Source organism: Triticum dicoccoides, chromosome 1B, assembly GCF_002162155.2.
Source record: "Triticum dicoccoides isolate Atlit2015 ecotype Zavitan chromosome 1B, WEW_v2.0, whole genome shotgun sequence".
Classification (NCBI taxonomy): domain Eukaryota; kingdom Viridiplantae; phylum Streptophyta; class Magnoliopsida; order Poales; family Poaceae; genus Triticum; species Triticum dicoccoides.
The window spans coordinates 591189775-591208557 of NC_041381.1; the positions used below are offsets into that span (position 1 = coordinate 591189775).

The following is an 18783-nucleotide window of genomic DNA, read 5'->3' on the forward strand; positions in this document are numbered from 1 at the left end:
GACAGCGTGGAGAGGCAGGTGGCGGCGGCGGCGGCGATGTGGGTGGGAGGAGAGGAGGCGTGCGGGAGGGGAGGCGAGGGGAGGGGAGGGGAACGAGAGAGAGGGAGAGGAGGCGCGCGAGAGGGGAAGGGGAGCCGGCTAGGGTTGCCTCCATGGGAGCCGGCCCTTTTATACCCCGTGCGAGTGAAATGACAAAAATGCCCCCGACGGGGCATGCTATTTACGCGCGGTAGCACGGTCGAGGTGAAACTGTTCATTGCAGCAGTAACTATTTTTTATCCGACGGATGAGGTCATTCCAGGGCTCGATCCGACGGCTCAGATCGCATCAAGCGCTTCGATCCAACGGCCAGGAAGCCCAAATCGCTGAGGAGGCTGGAGGCTCACTGGAATCCTTATTTCTCGACTAGATAGGAAGTGCGGCCAGCCGCACCCACTTAGTCTCGTTTTAGCAAACCTGGTAATTAAAAAATAACCTAAGATGGAAATGTAGATTGAGCAAAGAGATACAAAAGCGTAATTATGAAAAATATAGCATTACTCAAAGATTAAAGAGATAGTAGATACTTATCAAAATTCCAACTTGATTCGGTCATATCCAGGCCGGTAAACCAAAATATATATGTTACACAGGATGCCAAGGTCCAAACCATGAAAGTTCATTACATGCCATTGATTCATTTCCTATAATATGTTCCATGATACACCAAAAGCTTCAAAGTTTAGTACAACATCATAATAATAAGTTCTTCCACATCCTTCCAAGATATACGTCAAATATACAATGGGAAATTAATTCAAATAGTCAAAAGATGCCTTGACACTGACATATAATCAAGGAATTGTACAAAAAAAATTCACACTTAAATAATTCAAATCAACAAAACAAAAGATTCAAGAAAGATCAACATAGAACTGGGCTTTGCTCTAAAGGATAAAGGTGCCAAAAATATATACATACTGTCCAGATCGACAGATATACTGAATTTTCTCTTCTCTAATATGAGATCTTCTATGTACCATAATCTCCAACAGAAATCTGGACATAAATAAACGCCTCTTGTCTCAGTAAATAGATTGAATAGCACACACATACTTGCAACTCGTGATCTGCATGACAGCACAAAAAACACAAATAAATGAAGGCAATGAGACCATGAATCATGGGCAAGCTACTGCAAACAACCACAACATCAAATTCAGGCCATGTAGGTTGTTGTAACACACAATGATAATAGCTAGGGGAGTGACATTTATAGATGATACCGACATCAAAGGTAAACAGAGCAACCAACTGTTAATTCTGTTGTTGCACAAAAACCTAAGAAAGTTGTATCTACACAGATTGATTAGAAACCAAGAGAGGAACATTAAATAGCAGATGTGAGAGAATGAAGCAAATGCCATACTTGAAGATCTTTGCAGAAAGATATTGTCCAATTTGGGAACTACACATGTAGCATTGAGAAGGCGTCCATAACTACATCATCATTTATCTAAAATAAGGCGACATGCTTTGTTCAACACACATAGTTTAGTAGTAATTACAAAAAAGAGAAAAGCATATGTGTATTTTAGAGCCGGAAGGAATGTAAGAAGCATAAGTACTATTTGCAGATTATTATTCAAAAGCTAGAAAATAATCTCAAGAGCTAAACAGAGTTGGTCTGACTTAGTATCTAGGATTAGAACCTCGGGCTTATGACAGCGGCGGAATCAGTCATTTTGATGGCACAATTGGGCTGAATCGATGCACGACAACATGTAAAAAATTGCAAAGACTTTAGTTATTCCCTGCTAGCTATTACATATTCATTAGAGCTTTTAGATATATCAGCTGAAAGTGGAAGATAATGTAAAAAGATGGGACTGAATCAACACAAGAAAACATGTAAAAAGTTCAGTGTTGGTCAATCGAATCACGTAGTACATTATGCTTCCACTTTCAGGTTTACATAACTTGAAAGATAACCTCAACTTAACATCTAGAACATGACTTGTATGATTAGTAAAGATTCTCATTGGAAAACACATGTCTCGGAAAGGTAACGTCAACTTAATATCGAGAACACGACTTGTAGGATTAGTAAGGAATCGCATTGGAAATCTCAGCAGACTAATAGGATACTTATATTTTCCCACAAATAAAAGAAGTTCCTCTAGATAAATAAATCATACAACAGTGGCAAATAATGTAGTAACAGTTTAATGGAATTTCAAGACCAATTGTAATAACAGTAGTTTGATATCTTAAATGGTAGGGCCACAATAAAATAAGCTGATTTTTATGATCAAGTGTATGATGAGAGGAATACAGAATGGCATGGATGGCTTTGGTACTCAGATGCGGTGCTGCTTATCCCTTTTGTTGTAGACACTTAAGACAGAAACCATCTGCAAGAGAATAAAAATAATAATAATAAGAGTGCAATACCAAAGGGCATGGGCATTGTTGCAGATTGGCAATCAAAATCTCAAGCACTAAAATAAGTCGGTGTCTCTTTGATTTAGTTGTACTTGAAGGAAACTGACCTCCCAAGGGGCAAATTATCAGTGCAATACCAAAGGGCATGGGCATTGTTGCAGATTGGCAATCAAAATCTCAAGCACTAAAATAAGTCGGTGTCTCTTTGATTTAGCTGTACTTGAAGGAAACTGACCTCCCAAGGAGCAAATTATCAAAAACCTGCATGTCCATAGTATATCTATCAGTGATAGAAACTCATATATTCAGACCTCTTAAAGACGCAACCACGTACACATACTTGATCTAAAACATTCACAGTTTGTAGTTTCAATGACAGCAACTCATATATTCAGTTCACACTTTAGTCATTCAGCAAAAAAATTATTCCAGTGTCCCAGGAACGCACTGAATCTTGTCGGACAGATCATTAGATGCAAATGCCATGAAGATGATCAAAAGGCACATCAGAAGCTCAGGCTAGAGCTCAATTTCTTTAGGTAGTGTTCTCCTCTGTCTGTGCTGCGGTTGTTGGTTGGGGGGGAGAGGGAGAGGTGAACCTGTAGGTGTGGAGATGAAGCCGGAATTGCAGGCACCACAGCTCTGACCATCTCCAGGGCATCCGACACACCTAGCAGCGGCCGATGCGTCTGAAGCTCATAGCAAGTAGGAAACTTCCCATGCAGAGTATATGTCCTGGAAAGAAGAGAAAAGAAGGTGCAGCACCACAATACATAATTTGTTAGACTAAAGAGCACTACAATATCACAATAATTTGAAGGAGCAATTGTATGCCTAATCATGATCTAAACAGATGTGACTTTGGTACATGTATTTCTTTGATCATGATGGTCCAGTTTGATTATAATGACGGTCCAGTTTGATTATAATCAAATAAATCAACCAGCTATGCAAGCATGATAGTTATTAACAGAGAGACACATCACACGAGTTCAAAATTTCATGATAGGTGCTTACTATATTTTCTAAGATTGCTTGCATCTTATTAGAATCAAGAAATACATGTATACGCCAGCAACCAGTGCTCCCAGGAACTGAACTATGCTTATGCAACTAGTGCTGTCTTGGTCAAAAGTTCTAAACCTGACTTATATTATACAAAAACATTTACCTGGCATGATCCATTGTCTTGCTGCAAATATAAATATTTTTAATCAATCATTTGTACATCTCTAAACTCTACGATCTAGCCATGATTACTATGCAATTATGAAGTTCTCAACTTTCTCTTCTCTTCATTTATAATTAGAACATGACACACTACTTTGATATATCCTCTTCTTGACACAGAGATCCTAAAAACATATGATTGAATAATACAGAACAAAGAAAATTGTTGATGGGATTGAGCCATCCTACTGCTGGCTGTTGCAACACATCGCTACAATTCGTATAATTTCAGTGTAAGTAGCAAGCAGCCAAGCACATAGGTATAGAACCAGGTTTATCTATCCTCTTCAAAGTTCTAACTTCATAATAAAATCAAAGTCACCAAATCAAGTAGACTAATAATGTGCGGACAGAAGTATATCAAATTTCGAGAAGAAAACAAATACTTATTGAAGAACATGATATGACAATGATGCAAAGAAAATCAATATTCATATGAATCGTTTAAATAACCCAGGTCAATATAATCACACATGATTAAAAGGAAAGAACTGCATCAATATTTGCAAGAACAGATCGTTACTCACCTGAACCAAGGCACAAACGCAAAGCTGTCTATGGCTAGTGCAAGACCATTGAGGTATCAAATCCACCATGCCATTTTTCAAAGGGGGGGACACTGTATTATTTGGGATCTTTCTTCAGAACCTTAATTGAAATATCTCACATTCTATCCACAAACCTTCGAGTCATCCCTGTCAACCAATTCGTGCATACAAAGCATGGTCAGTTAAATTCAGACAAATGCATAATGCTACTGAACTTTAGTGCTGTTGTAATGGCACTGAAGATTCAACCAAGGAGGGGTGGTGGTCTTACGATGTTGGTGTTGGGGATGGTATGTGCAGGCAGGAGAAGAGGCACCACCCCTCCTTGGTTGAATGTTCAGCGCCATGTAGCGAGCGGAGCCAGGGCGAGGGGATTTCAGCCGGAGAGGGCATGTCGGCCTCCAGGATGGGCTTAGCTGGCCGGACCGCCAAAGAAAACAGCACACCATCATCAGCCTCAAAGCGAGCAACCTACAACAGCAATAGGTCCCTGTTAGAAGGAAAAATTGTGGCCGTAGTAGCAGTGATGGCGTATGAACAAAATATGGCGTCCATGCAATGATGCAACTCAGATATCACTCAAAACACCTCAGATTACCCCAACCATCAGCGCAAGCTACAATCTACCGAACTGACAAATAGGCCATTCACGTGATGAGCCAAGGTACTACATCACACGAAGTGGAACTGGAACTGTCGGCCACAGAGGTCAAACTCAAATCAACATTGTTGGTAACCAGTTAGAGCTTGCAGAATAGAATCAGGCCATAGAAGCATTAACATGTATCACCAGAGGCACACCTGCAGCAGACACAAAAGGACGAGTTACGACGGGAGTGCCGCATCAAGCACTCGCGGCTTCTCAGCTTCGTGCAGGAAGGCAAGCCCCCTTGCAGCACTGAGTGCGATCTTCATTCTGGTGGACCATGGAAGTGATAGCATCACCCCTGCATTAGTAAATCACAAGTACTTGAACAAATCTAGATAATGTGGTGTGTGAATTGTGTGATACCATGTGAATAAAATGGATTTTTCAACCATGCGAGTAGTAAGAGACAACACCAGGGAAGAGTGAAATATATAAAATGGAAACTACACATAGAGTACATGTCAGCCTATAGGACCCACGTAAGGCTCATGAGCCGCAGATCAAAGTTAAGAAAGCAACCCGACGTCTAAATAAATTCCCAAAAAATAAACCCTTACGTCTAAATACACCTGAACGGACAGACATGGTAAAATGACAAATAACGAGTCAACTGTCGAAGCATAATAATAACTACTATAAAAGACAAGTAGAAGTTTATACATATTGGATTGAGATTGCTTAGGAAATACTTATGCAGGGTTCAACAAACACGGAAAGGGTTTTGCGTTGTCTAATTAAAGATCCATTCAAATTTGTCTTTTAGAGCGAGCTTGCAAGATAGTAACGCTTGCATCTTTCCATGTCCCTGTTCCAAGCAAAGTTGGCAAACAGATGGCGTTTATTTTCAGATAAAGATCAACTAAGTGCTAAGGACAACCATATGCATTCCTTTAGTAGTTGTAAACAAAGGTTAAATGCCAATACCTACAGGAACTTATGTCAGCAGGGATCAGAAATCTAAGTTCTGGTGCAGCCCATAGGGCTTTGAGGGATGTAAAAGTTTTCAATTATACCTGATATGATGGCGATATTTTAAGCCTCACGCAGTCATCATTCTGTTTAAACGGGTACCCTGGTTCTTATCAGGGGCAGGTCCTACCGCTGTAATCACCTGCGGCAAGAGCATAATAGCAGGAACATGAGATTAGAAATTCAGGTGATATAGTAAGAATGCTATTACAAAGACTATCAAACTTTAACGACCACAAAAAGAGACATCCCCTCAAAACAAGCTTATGCTGGACTGAGATGTCACCAATAAACTTCTAGCAAGAGGATAACATGATATCTAAGTGACTTAGGATGAGATCACCTTGGAAATGACCTTGCCTTGAAGAGAAGTGTGTCAACGGCCAAGCATATGAAACATCCCTAAATTCAATCTTGGTTTCGCCACAATTTTGAGAGGAGAAACGAAATTCTGGCAAAGCATTGGCACAATTTTTGTTTTGCTTATTTATGCACCATCTCTGTGTATAAAAATCCCAGGCTCCGACTGAATTCGTCTCTTAATTAAGAAGCTTATTTCAGAGGAGCCCCAAACAATCCATGCCTTCTACCTCAATCATCACATCAAATCTCTTTCTCTGGGCTGAGAGGAGAAAACCATCAAACATGGGACAACAAAAATGGATTCACCATGAAAGAGTAAGGAGAGACTTGGCACCTCTGGTTCATTGCAGATCAAGATGAGGCAATGATGCGTTGGGGAGGGAGATGGAAATGTTGTTGCTCAACACCCTTGCCAGCAGAAGGGGGAGTCGAGGGACCGGAGACAGGCAAGGACCCTGCTGCCGTGACATCACCTCTTCTTGTGGATGGTTGCGGCCAAGTGGACGACGAACGACGGAGCAGCGGCGCGAGCGCTCCTCATATCGATGGCAGCCAGCTGGATCTCGGCCGCCGCGTCTGGATCTTGTCGTCCCAAGTGGCACAGCTAGGTAGAAGAGGTGAACGGGGCGTGGTTGCAGCCCCATCTCATCTGGTGCGACGGCGACCCGCACTCATCGGTGTTGGGGAGGAGGAGAAGATGATGCGGCGGCGGCGACTCAGTCCCCGTCGTCGACAGCTTGAGGTCCCTGGCGACGTAGAGCGTCCTGGCCCCGCGGCTGCCGGGCAGCCCAGTACCCGACCACCGCGAGCGCCGGCACCGGCGCCGTCATCTCCGCGGGTTTGGAAGGGAAAGGGGCGGTGGCGGCTGCGGAGAAACGACGCGAGCGGCGGCTTGCACACTCCTCCCGGCGATGGCGAGGGGAGAGCAGCGGTGGTGGCAAGCTCGGCGAAGGGCAAGATCTCATTGTCGGCTACGGGGATTGGAAGAGAGGGGCGCGATGGGGAGTGGAGGAGAGAAGCCCGACGGGGAGTGGTGACTAGGGTTTCACTGAATCGGGGAAGTGAGGACCCGGAAGGAGAGAAGCCCGACGGGAAGCGCCTACCCACCCATCGACACGCACATACCCACGATGCGAAATACCCAAAATACCCTCGGCGGGGCGCTGGAATTACGCGGTGGCAGCAGATATTTACCGCGAGACGGTGACTATTCATTCCTACAGTCGCACTGGCTCGATCCGACGGCCGAGCTCCTCCCAGCTCTCGATCCGACGGCTGAAAATGCATCAAGCAAACGAGATGGACGGCCAGAATCGACTAAACTCTGAGAGCGTCCGGGAGTGACTGCCATCCTTATTTCTGGATGCGCGTCCGTATCGTCCCGTCGCGGCCGATGGATTTGATTAGGAGTGATCCCTGATGACGTCACAGTAGGTCCCCTGCAGCTCTTCCACCAACTTCAGCAACGCGACACGTGAGGTGCCACCGTCGCTCACCGCTGACTTCGCCGTCTTCTGAGCCCAGGCCGCCTTCGCTCGTATTTTCTGCCCGTCCGCGTCGCCGGCGTCCATCAGCCTCCTTACCATGCGCTCCACCTCCGCCCTGCCCGCCACGCCCCCGGCGGTCGTTATCCTGACCCCGGCGCCGATGATGTGCGTGACGTGGTGCGCGTTCAGGTGCTGCTCGGCAATCTGTGGCCACGCCAGAACGGGCTTCCCCGCTGCCAGGCTCTCCATCACCGAGTTCCACCCGCAGTGGCTCACGAACCCTCCCACCGTGGGGTGAGCTAGCACGCTCCTCTGTGGGATCCACCCGCGGACGATCCTTCCGTGCGGCCCCACGTCCACCGGCGGTGACCACGTGCCGGATCGGACGGCCCAGAGGAAGGGGTGGCCGGACTGCACCAGCCCGCGCGTCAGCTCGTCGAGCTGCTCGTCGGAGACATGGGCCTGCGTGCCGAACGACACGTAGATCACCGACTCCGACCGCTCCGCCATCTCGTCGAGCCAGGCGAGGCACCCCTCGGGGTCCTGCTCCCCTACGCGCTCCGGCACGTCGCCGGCGGCGAGAAACAGAGGGCCTACCAGCCAGGCTCGCACGTCCGGCTGGTAGAACGAGATGAAGGCCGATACGTAGTCCTCGTCCAACATGGCGAAGCTGTTGACCAGGACGCCCCAGCTGCGCATGTCGGACTCGCCGATGTCATCGATAAGGAACCGAGTCACTGGGTCCTCGGCGTCGCCGATCTTGGCGATCGTGTCCGGGACATCCGCCGCCGTGATCCTTACGTGTTCCGGCATACGGGACAAGTGGAAACTGGCGCCGGACGGCGGGGGGCTCGTGATGAGCGATTTGCAGGCGGCCATCGAGAAGCAGGACATGCCGTGGAACACGATGCGGCGGACGCCGGCGTCGGCCGCCACGCGGTGCGTGAACCCGAGGAAGAAGTCGGAGACGAGCACGAGTGGCGGGGCCGGGAGCGACGCCATGAACTCCGCGAAGGGCTCCCGCAGGAGCGCCGTGGCGCGCAGGAACGTCGGGTACAGGTCCGGGCCAGGCAGGGTGTCCGTGGACTCCACGCTTGATGGCAGCGGCGGCAGCGACGGGAACGGGAGAACGACGAGCCGGACCGACGCCGGGAGGCGGCTGCGGGCGAAGGCGAGGTTGGCGGGCGTGATGACCACGGTGATGCGGAGGTTCTTTTGGTGCTCGGTGAGCGCCGTGGCGAAGTGAAGCAGTGGGAGGGTGTGGCCCTTGGCCATGAACGGGAACACGAGCACGTGGTCGCGGCCGGCCTGGTTGCCCGTGCCGTTCGCGGCATGGGTGGGCGCAGCGGCACCGTTGGTGGTGATGGTGATGGCCATGGCAGGGCGTTGCCGAGTATGGTTTGCAAGTTGGGTTCTGACTTGTGAAGGGTGGAAGTCTATGGTGAGGTGTTGAGCTCCTATATATAGAGAAACTCAATGCTCGGATCGTCTGTATCCCTTTGTGCTATACTATACATTTTTTGATATATGCGGAATCAATGCTCTTCTGGAAATGATATCTGTATTATTGCACACGCTTTATTTTTCCAAGTTCAGTTTCGGTACATACACTTGTTGGGTACTCTAGTAAAGCAAACAGACCACACGCCGACACACACTAGTGCTGCAACTTTGTGGACGGGTCTATAATTGACGAGAGAAGACCCGACCCAACATTTGTTTGTTCTCACTTGTGCTCGCCTTAACTAGCCCAGGATGTAGAAGTGCATGCTCTAATCAATGTAACCAAAAAACCGATCTAATGAAAGAGACTAGGTAGCACATTATACGTCAACACTTCCCCTCACGTGTGGCTCCCTCAGGCCTAAACGTGGATCGAAAGTGGGCTGCAATTTAATTGCGTCAGCCGGGTCTTGAACTCGAGACCTCTTGGCTCCGATACCATGTAAGATAATGAGGAAGCGTAGAACCCTTCGTCTGGGCCGCGTTTATATATATTGGGGATTTGCGGTAGCTTACAAAGAAGATGAGATCGTACGAGAGAAACGAGAGATCGATCTCATCGTGTACAGAAAGAATAACAGATTAAGGGATAGAAACATATTACAATTTGAATGAGAATCCTATCCCTATACAACTGATTCTAACATTCCCCCTTAATCTAAACCGTATGAACTTTGCCAAGGTTAAGATTGTACTTAAACTCATTCAACCTTCTAGTAGTAAGAGATTTTGTGAAGCCATCAGCAAGTTGATCACCAGTTGGTATGAACCGAATATCAAGTAGCTTTCAAGCTACCCTTTCTCTGACAAAGTGAAAGTCAATTTCAATATGCCTTGTGCGTGCATGAAAAACCGGATTAGCTGAGAGGTAGGTTGCACCAATATTATCACACCATAACTTTGCAGCTTGAGGAGCCTCAATTCCAAGTTCATAGAGTAATGTCTGTATCCACATTACCTCAGCAGTAGCATTTGCTAGAGCCTTATATTCAGCTTCTGTACTGGATCTTGAAACAGTGGCCCGTTTTCTCGCACTCCATGACACAAGATTTGTACCCAGAAACACAGCAAAACCACCTGTGGACCTTCTATCATCAGCACACCCAGCCCAATCTGCATCAGAGTATGCAGTGGCAAGCATAGACAAAGACTTGGTAATTTGAATTCCAAGTCCTTCTGAATATTTAAGATACCTCAAAATTCTCTTGACTGCAGTCCAATGAGTTGTCCTAGGTGCATGTAAATATTGACATACCTTGTTCACAGAATAAGAAATATCAGGACGTGTAAGAGTCAAATACTGTAAGGCACCTACAACACTTCTATAATTGGTTGCATCTTCCGGTCCAAGTATTTCTCCACTTTCAATTGTAAGTTGTTCTGATGTTGATATTGGTGTATTCACAGGTTTACAATTCTCCAATCCTACTCTTCTGAGTATGTCAGTGGTGTATTTTTCCTGTGTGAGAAGTATACCATCCTTCACTTGTTTAACCTCTATGCCAAGAAAATAATGAAGATTACCCAAGTCCTTGAGAGCAAACTCCATCTTTAGATCCTCAAGCAAACAAGTGGTAGCATCTGAACTTGAACTAGCAACAATTATATCATCAACATAAACAAGAACAAATATAGTGATGTTGTCTTTATTGTAAAAGAACAATGAGGTGTCTGCTTTAGATGGTGTAAACCCAAGTTATTGTAACTGCATGCTCAACCTTGAGTACCAAGCTCTTGGGGCCTGTTTCAAACCATACAAAGCTTTATCCAACTTACAGACATAATGTGGTGTGCTTTGATTCTCATATCCTGGTGGCTGCCGCATGCACACTTCTTCCTCAAGAACACCATGAAGAAATGCGTTCTGAACATCTAGCTGACGTAAACTCCATCCTCTGGAAATAGCAATAGACAATACAAGTCGAATAGTAGCTGACTTAACAACAGGACTGAATGTATCCTCATAGTCAATACCAAACCTCTGTTTGAAACCTTTTGCAACCAGCCTAGCTTTATATCTGTCTATACTTCCATCAGATTTTCTCTTTATTTTGTATACCCATTTGCAGTCTATAACATTACTACCTTTCTTTGGTGGTACTAAATGCCAAGTATTATTTTTTATAAGTGCATCATACTCACTATCCATAGCCTTTTTCCAATCCTTATTAGCAAGGGCATCATGCAAGTGAGTTGGTTCACCAACACTAGTAAGAAAAACACGTTTGATTTTGTCATACCTTATAGTACCGTCAGTATACTCTTTTCCTTTGACAATGCCTGACTGCGATCTAGTGTGTCGGCGAAGAGGTTGGTGAAGAGCTGATGCTGTAGCCGCAGAAGATCCTGGCTGAGTTGGCGCAGAAGATCCTAGCTCCTGATCCGAAGAAGACCGAGGCGCAGGGGATCCAGGCTCTCGATCCGAGGAGGATCCCCCTGACGCGCCCCCGTCAGCACGGTCGGCGGCTGTCTCGATCCGCAGGCCCGCGACACGCGACAACGCGCTCCCCCCCCCCCCTGCGCCTGGGCTGACTGGGTCCACCGCGCGTGGCAACACGCTTTGTCCCGTGCCTGGACTAGTGGGCACGGCGCGTGGTGACGCGCTTCGGCCCGTGCCTGGGCTGGTGGGATCCACCACTGGTGGGCTGTCGGCCACCTCCGCTGCCGGGCTGGATGGTTCCGCCCGGTTGGTTGCATGTGCCGCCTCGGATCGGGCGCCGATGTGGACAGCAGGGCTGACACACGAATCTGCACCGGGTCGCGCGCCGCTGCCAGGCGAATCAGCCTCAACCCCTGTGCCTGCTTTGTCCTTATCTGTACACATAAAATGATGACCCAAATCTGCACATATATCATCAGAACCACAATTTTGTATGGAATTTTGCACATGATCAATTTTATGTAATTCACCCTCGTAATCTGGAAGAAGTGATATTTCAGCACGAAGGAGAGATCCCGCATTTGGATGAAGTTTGGCAAACGGGAAGAGCGTTTCATCAAAAACAACATCTCTAGAAATATAAATGCGTCCAGTGGTAATTTCTAAGCACTTGTACCCTTTGTGGAGATTGCTATAGCCAAGAAAAACACATTGGGTGGAGCGAAGCTCGAGTTTGTGACGATTATATGGACGTAGATTGGGATAGCAAGCGCACCCAAAAAATCTAAGAGAGTTGTAGTCAGGTTTTTGTTGATATAATCGTTCCAATGGGGTAGTGTTGCCAATGACTTTACTAGGGAGGCGATTAATAAGATAGGTGGCAGTGATGAATGCTTCATCTCAATACTTTAGAGGCATAGATGCATGAGCAAGAAGAGAGAGACCAACTTCAACGATGTGGCGACGTTTTCGCTCGGCAGAGCTGTTTTGTTGGTGAGCATGAGGACAAGAGACATGATGCTCAATGCCTATGCTACGAAAGAAAGAATTGAGTTTCTCATACTCTCCCCCCAGTCACTTTGGACTGTTAGGATTTTTCTATCAAGATGTCTTTCAACAAGTTTTTGGAACTCTTGGAAAACAGAGAATACTTCAGATTTGTACTTAAACAAATAAATCCAAGTAAACTTGCTATAGTCATCGATGAAACTGACATAATATTTTTTCTACCAAAAGAATCTCTGGCATGACCCCATACATCACTGAAAATAAGCTCTAAAGGAGCATGAGTCACACTAGTTGACTTGGGATAAGGGAGTTGATGACTCTTAGCACATTGACAAGCTTCACACACAGAGTCACTAACTTGGCTATCTGACAATAAGAGATTGCCTTTATTGACTACTTGCTTGACTATGATAGATGACGGATGTCCTAATCTTTGATGCCACCTTGCCAAGGAGGGCTTGATGGTGGAGTATACTCGACGACGCTTGCGACTAAGTGCTCCGGATGTGATGGGGTAGAGACCTCCAATGCATCTACCATGATGGAGGAGTTCCCTCGTTGCCCGATCCTTTATAAAAAAAGTAACGAGGGTGAGTTTCAAAGAAGACATTATTATCAATGGCTAAACGAGACATGGATGCAAGGTTTTTGTCGGCTTGTGGAACATGAAGGACATCTTTTAAGACTAGATCACGTTTGAGAGTGGGTGAATTAATAAAAGCTTGATGAATGTGTGTAATATCCATACCTCCACCGCTTGCGGTGTGAATTTGGTCGTTGCCGAGGTACTTTTCACGGAGAGCAAGTTGCTCTAGTTCGCTTGTGACGTGGTCCGTTGCCCCTGAGTCGACATACCAAACTCCTTCTCCTCCTTGCTCACGCATGGCCGCAGCAACATGACGAGAGTCGGGGACGAAATCTTCATCGAAGCGGTGCCAGCAGTCCATGACTTCGTGGCCCGCCTTTTTGCAGAGTTGGCAGCGAGGGCGTGGACGGGAGGACGAGGAGCGGCGGCTGTTGTTGGTGTTGAAGCCACCTCCCCCGGTTCTGTTGTTGAAGTTGCTGCCGCCGCTGGAGTTGTTGTAGTTGCTGTAGCCGCCATCGCCTTGCTGCTGATTGGTGCCGCGCCCACGCCCGCCTCCTCGCTGCCCCTGGTGACCGCGCCCACGGCCGCGGCCATGGGAGACAGAGTTGGCAGTTGACTGCCGGATGTTGGTGCCGTGGAGAAGGCTAAGACGAGCGTCGAAGCTAAGAAGGCGGCTGTAAAGCTCCTGGAGGGTGATGGGTTCAACCCGAGCAGCAAGAGCCGAGACGACCGGATTATACTCCATGTCCAGCCAGTAAGGATCTTCGACACAATCTCTGGGTCAGAGAGCGCGGCGGCGATGCAAGCAACCTCATTGGTGAGGCTCTTGATCTTCCCGAGATATTCAGACATAGTCATATTACCTTTTTGCAGGTTGGTCAGCTCGATGCGAGTATTGATCGCTTGAGCTTGACTCTGGGCAGCGAACATGGCGTGGATGGCGCTCCATACTTGTGCCGGCGTCTGGAGCGTGGCGACCTGCGCAAGGATGTCGGGGGAGAGGGAGCCCATCAAGTAGCCTTGGAGTTGCTGCTGCTGTGCGTACCAGAGGGAGCGTGCAAAGTTGACAACTTGTTCTTCCTTGCCGTCCTTGGTGATGGTGAGGGTGGCCGGCGGTGCCGGACTCGTCGTGTCGAGATGGTGCTCCATCTGCGCGCCCTTGATCTGGGGCAGAACAATGGCCTTCCAGAGCAGGAAATTTTCCCTCGTGAGCTTCTCTTGGGGCGGCGATCCGAGAAAAGAGTTGTTGGAGGTGGAGGATGGGGCAAAGGTGGAAGACGAGGCGGTGGTGAGTGCTCCTATGGTGCTGGACATCGGGGCAGCGGAGGTGGTGGTCGACATGGCTCGGTCGCCGGAAGGTAGCTAGATGCGATCTCGTTCCGATCTATTAAGGAAGAGGCTGTGTTACCTCCCGGCGACCGAGCCATGTCGAAGTGCATGCTCTAACCAATGCAACCAAAAGACCGATCTGATGGAAGAGACTAGGCAGCACATTATACATCAACACAGGACAACACCATGGCTGCTGTCTAAGGAAATGTCAGCTTCATTAGCTCAAGACAACGCCATGGCTGCAGCGAACAAGTTGCTCTTCCTAATCACCATCCTAGCTGCAGCCTCTTCTAGCGTGAGTGCAACATTCAACGGAAGCTGCATCCTGGCCGAGAGGCCGGCATGGCATCACAGGCGACCCAGATAATCGCCTCGTCTCATGGCAGCAAGGTGCGCACGACTGCTGCCGGTGGACCGGTGTCACCTGCGGCCGCCGGACAGGCCACGTTGTCAAGCTCCGCCTCCACAACGATTATCTATTTCCATTTCCAGAAGAGGATTATATATCTGGTGCCATCGGCATCAACCCTGAAGACCACTCGCTTTGCGGGCAGGTATCTTCTTCATTGCTTGGTCTCTCACATCTTAAGCATCTAGACCTAAGCGGAAATATTGTCTTCGGAGCTGGAATGGCCATGCCGGGATTTCTGGGCTCTCTTCCAAGTTTGACTTATCTCAACCTCTCCGAAATGGGTTTCCATGGTAGAGTGCCTCCTCAGCTAGGCAACCTCTCCAAACTGATACAACTTGACATGAGAAATTATTACAATTATCATATTTTATAGTCGGACGATATATCTTGGTTAGCGCGTCTCCAGTCGCTAGATCATCTTAACATGGGCTACATCAACCTGAGCAGAGTCGTTGACTGGATCCATGTGGTCAATGCACTTCCCAATTTGGTTGCACTGATTCTTGATTATTGTTGGCTTAATGAGAGTAATGTTCCATCATCATTTATACAACACAACCTTATAGTTCTTGAGAGGTTGACCTCTCTTTTAACAATTTCTATAGTCCGGCTATACCTAACTGGTTCTGGGATGTAAATAGCCTCAAGAGCCTTAACCTAGAGGCTAATGAACTATCATGCCCGTTTCATAACAAGATGGGAAACTTGACCTTGTTAGAGACACTTAACATTGCAGGAAACAACATCCAAGGGATAATACCTGGAACAATGCAAAATATGTGTAATCTGAGGTCTCTAGATCTCAGCGCCAACAACATCGGCATGGACATAAGAGAGGTAATAGACAGAATACCCAACTGTTGTTGGAAGAATTTGCAAGAGTTGAATCTCAGATATGCCAACATCACTGGCACGTCATTACAATTTGTGTCAAATCTAACTAGCTTAACCATGCTTGATGTCAGTGAAAACCAATTGAGCGGTTCAGTGCCTGTGGAGATTGGCACGCTTACAAATCTGACTCACTTGGACCTTGGAAGCAACAACTTTAGTGGTGTGATATCATAAGATCATTTTACTGGTTTGATTAATTTAAAGTACATTGACTTATCTCACAATAATTTGGAACTCGTTATTGATTTGCATTGGGTGCCTCCGTTCAGCTTGGATGTGGCATCATTTCCATCTTGTCATTTGGGTCCCCAATTTCCTGAATGGCTTCAAAGGTAGAAGAGCATCCATTATCTTGATATTTCAAACAATGGTCTAGATGATCGGATCCCAAATTGGTTTTGGACTAGCTTTTCTGAAGCTCGGCATTTGGACATCTCCATGAGCCAACTTAGTGGTGACTTACCACTCAATTTGGAGTTCATGTCAATGATTACACTTTCAATGCGGTCAAATCTACTGACTGGTTTGAGACCCAAGTTACCAACAACAATTGTGGTACTGGACATATCCATGAACTCTCTAAATGGGTTTGTGTCGAATTTCCAAGCTACTCAACTTCAGGTTGCTGTTCTGTTTTCCAAATCAATATCCTGGGCTATTCCGACGTCAATTTGTAAAATGCAAAAATTGCGGATCTTAGATCTTACGAACAATCTGCTTTCAAAGGAACTTCCTAATTGTGGCCGGAATGAGCTGAAGCAACGTAACCCATCTAGCAGCAACTTTTCCAGAATCAAGACAATGAGTTCTTTCAGTTTGAAAATCACTACTCTTCTCCTTAGCAACAATAGTTTTTCAAGCAGATTTTCTTTGTTCCTACAACAATGTCCAAGTCTTATTTGTCTCGATCTAACTCAAAACCGATTCACTGGAGAGTTACCTGGATGGATTTGTGAAGTCATGCCTGGTTTGGTTATTCTACGGTTAAGATCAAACAACTTTTCTGGTCACATTCCGATTGAAACAATGGAACTCCATGATGTTCGTATTCTGGATCTACCAAATAATAACTTTTCTGGGACCATACCACAATATGTAAAAACATGAAAGCTTTGACTGGCACTGCTACTGCTAATCATTCAATAGCTTATGATATTTTATATGAAGGGTACAGTGACAAGTATTTGGCAAGTGGTATGGGATTGTCTAATGATAGCTTCTTAGTGGTGATAAAAGGGCAAGTGCTTGAAGGAAGAATATCTTATATTTGATGAGCATTGATTTGTCTTGCAATAGTTTGACCGGAGAAATCCCAGAGGAACTAAGCTCCCTTGGTGGTCTCATAAGTTTGAATCTATCATCAAACTTGTTGAGTGGAAATATCCCATATAAAATTGGCAACCTTCGATCGCTGGAGTCTCTTGACCTATCAAAGAACAAACTTGGTGGTGAAATTGCTTGAGGCTTATCAGATTTGACATACCTGAGCTATTTAAACTTGTCATACAATAATCTGTCTGGAAGAATACCCACGGGGCATCAACTGGACATCCTCAAGACAGATGATTCGGCTTCTATGTACATTAGTAATCCTAGTCTTTGTGGACATCCAGTTCCAAGGCAATGTTTCGATCCTCCTAGAGATCTGCCCACCAATGGAGCTTCAACGGGTTGTCTTGAAAATGGTTTCTCTCAAATGGATCTTTTTCTAGGATTAACTATTGGTTTTGTGGTGGGCACTTGGATGGTGTTTTTTGGACTTTTGTTCATAAAGAGATGGAGTTATGCTTATTTTGGGCTACTCGATAAGCTATATGACACATTGTATCTCATTTTTGTTGTTACTTGGCAAAAATGGTTTAGACCACAGATGTGAATTAAGCAAAGAACTACCAAAGATACCGCTACAAGATTAAGGGCCTGAAGAACTAATTTCTATATTGTATTGTCAAACACTTTACCACTCAGAAATTATTGATGTATCGTGTTGTATCTTGGTACCACTGGTGGTAGTTGTGCATGCCATAAGGTTTCATCTCATAAATTATATGTACCGTGCTATGAGATACCCATTAATTGTGTAATATTATTCAGAACTACTTGGATTTCTTATGCCACGTAATGTGCAAGGTCACCTTGCTTGCTTAGATGGTTGTTTTGGATCATAAGATGTATGGAGTGATTTTGCTGAAGTACGTTTTTATTACCTTTCAGCGACATGTATTTCCATGTATGAGCAACTTCTTGTTAGATACTCCCTCCGTCCCAACATGTAAGAACACTTTTGACAATCGTAGTATCAAAAATGATCTTACATTTTGGGATGAAGAGAGTAGAATTTAGTGAAAACAAAACTTTGTATGTATGTTTTCTAAATGTTACTTTGTATTGGTGTTCATCAATGTTGTCACCTATTGATGAGATACAAAAAAGTTATCAACTACATATTTCAGTGGCAAGGAAGTAATGGAGAGAACACTTTCTTCAATACAATCACTGCTCCCAGCATATTGAACGTTTCAATCTGGAAGTATGCATTGTGTATTTACTTTTTTGGCTGACCAATACACATTACAACCAACAAGGGGGCAAAGATGTCATCTACTTGTCGAACAAATTCATGTCAGTGAACAACATAACTGTTTATATTACCCAGCTTATTCACCTTGATTTTATTATTATAGATTCTAGTTAATCAAAATTACAATAATGTACCCAGTAATACAACACTGCACAAAAAGTAAACAGTTGTAACAGCATAGCAGAACAAGAAAAGAGAAGTCACTTTCTGCCAGGATACGTTCGAGGTTCTCCGAAAATCTACATTATTGATCGGCGCGGACCATATACTATAGCCGCAGCACAGCCCACCGCCGTAGCGCCGCCATCCAACACCGCACCGCAACCACCACCACCACCAAAATGCACCACAGCGCCGCCCTCAGCAGCACACCGCTGAAGGCCAACAGTGCCAGATTCAGCCGCCGCGCGTCCACGA

General features: G+C 45.9%; 1 protein-coding gene across 9 annotated transcripts; it reads right to left on the minus strand.

Annotated features, from left to right (window-relative positions):
* Positions 1 to 713: 713 nt before the first annotated feature.
* LOC119348951 (scopoletin glucosyltransferase-like) lies at positions 714 to 9075 on the minus strand. 9 transcript variants are annotated; one of them, XM_037616959.1, is made up of 11 exons: positions 6518 to 9075; positions 6164 to 6442; positions 5865 to 5962; positions 5004 to 5149; positions 4474 to 4673; positions 4182 to 4349; positions 3024 to 3159; positions 2532 to 2685; positions 2315 to 2393; positions 1409 to 1479; positions 714 to 1109 (listed from the first exon to the last, which is right to left on the minus strand). In XM_037616959.1, exon 1 carries the CDS (start codon positions 9045 to 9047, stop codon positions 7587 to 7589), a length of 1461 nt encoding a protein of 486 aa, XP_037472856.1. In that variant the 5' UTR covers positions 9048 to 9075; the 3' UTR covers positions 714 to 1109; positions 1409 to 1479; positions 2315 to 2393; positions 2532 to 2685; positions 3024 to 3159; positions 4182 to 4349; positions 4474 to 4673; positions 5004 to 5149; positions 5865 to 5962; positions 6164 to 6442; positions 6518 to 7586. The 9 variants fall into 9 exon arrangements, with proteins under 9 accessions (XP_037472856.1, XP_037472855.1, XP_037472853.1 ...); XM_037616958.1 differs by lacking the exon at positions 1409 to 1479; XM_037616956.1 differs by having other exon boundaries at positions 714 to 1479.
* Positions 9076 to 18783: the final 9708 nt, after the last annotated feature.

Bases quoted from the DNA above. Each gene is read 5' to 3' on its own strand.
- LOC119348951 (XM_037616955.1), bottom strand. From the start codon at position 9,047: ATGGCCATCACCATCACCACCAACGGTGCCGCTGCGCCCACCCATGCC.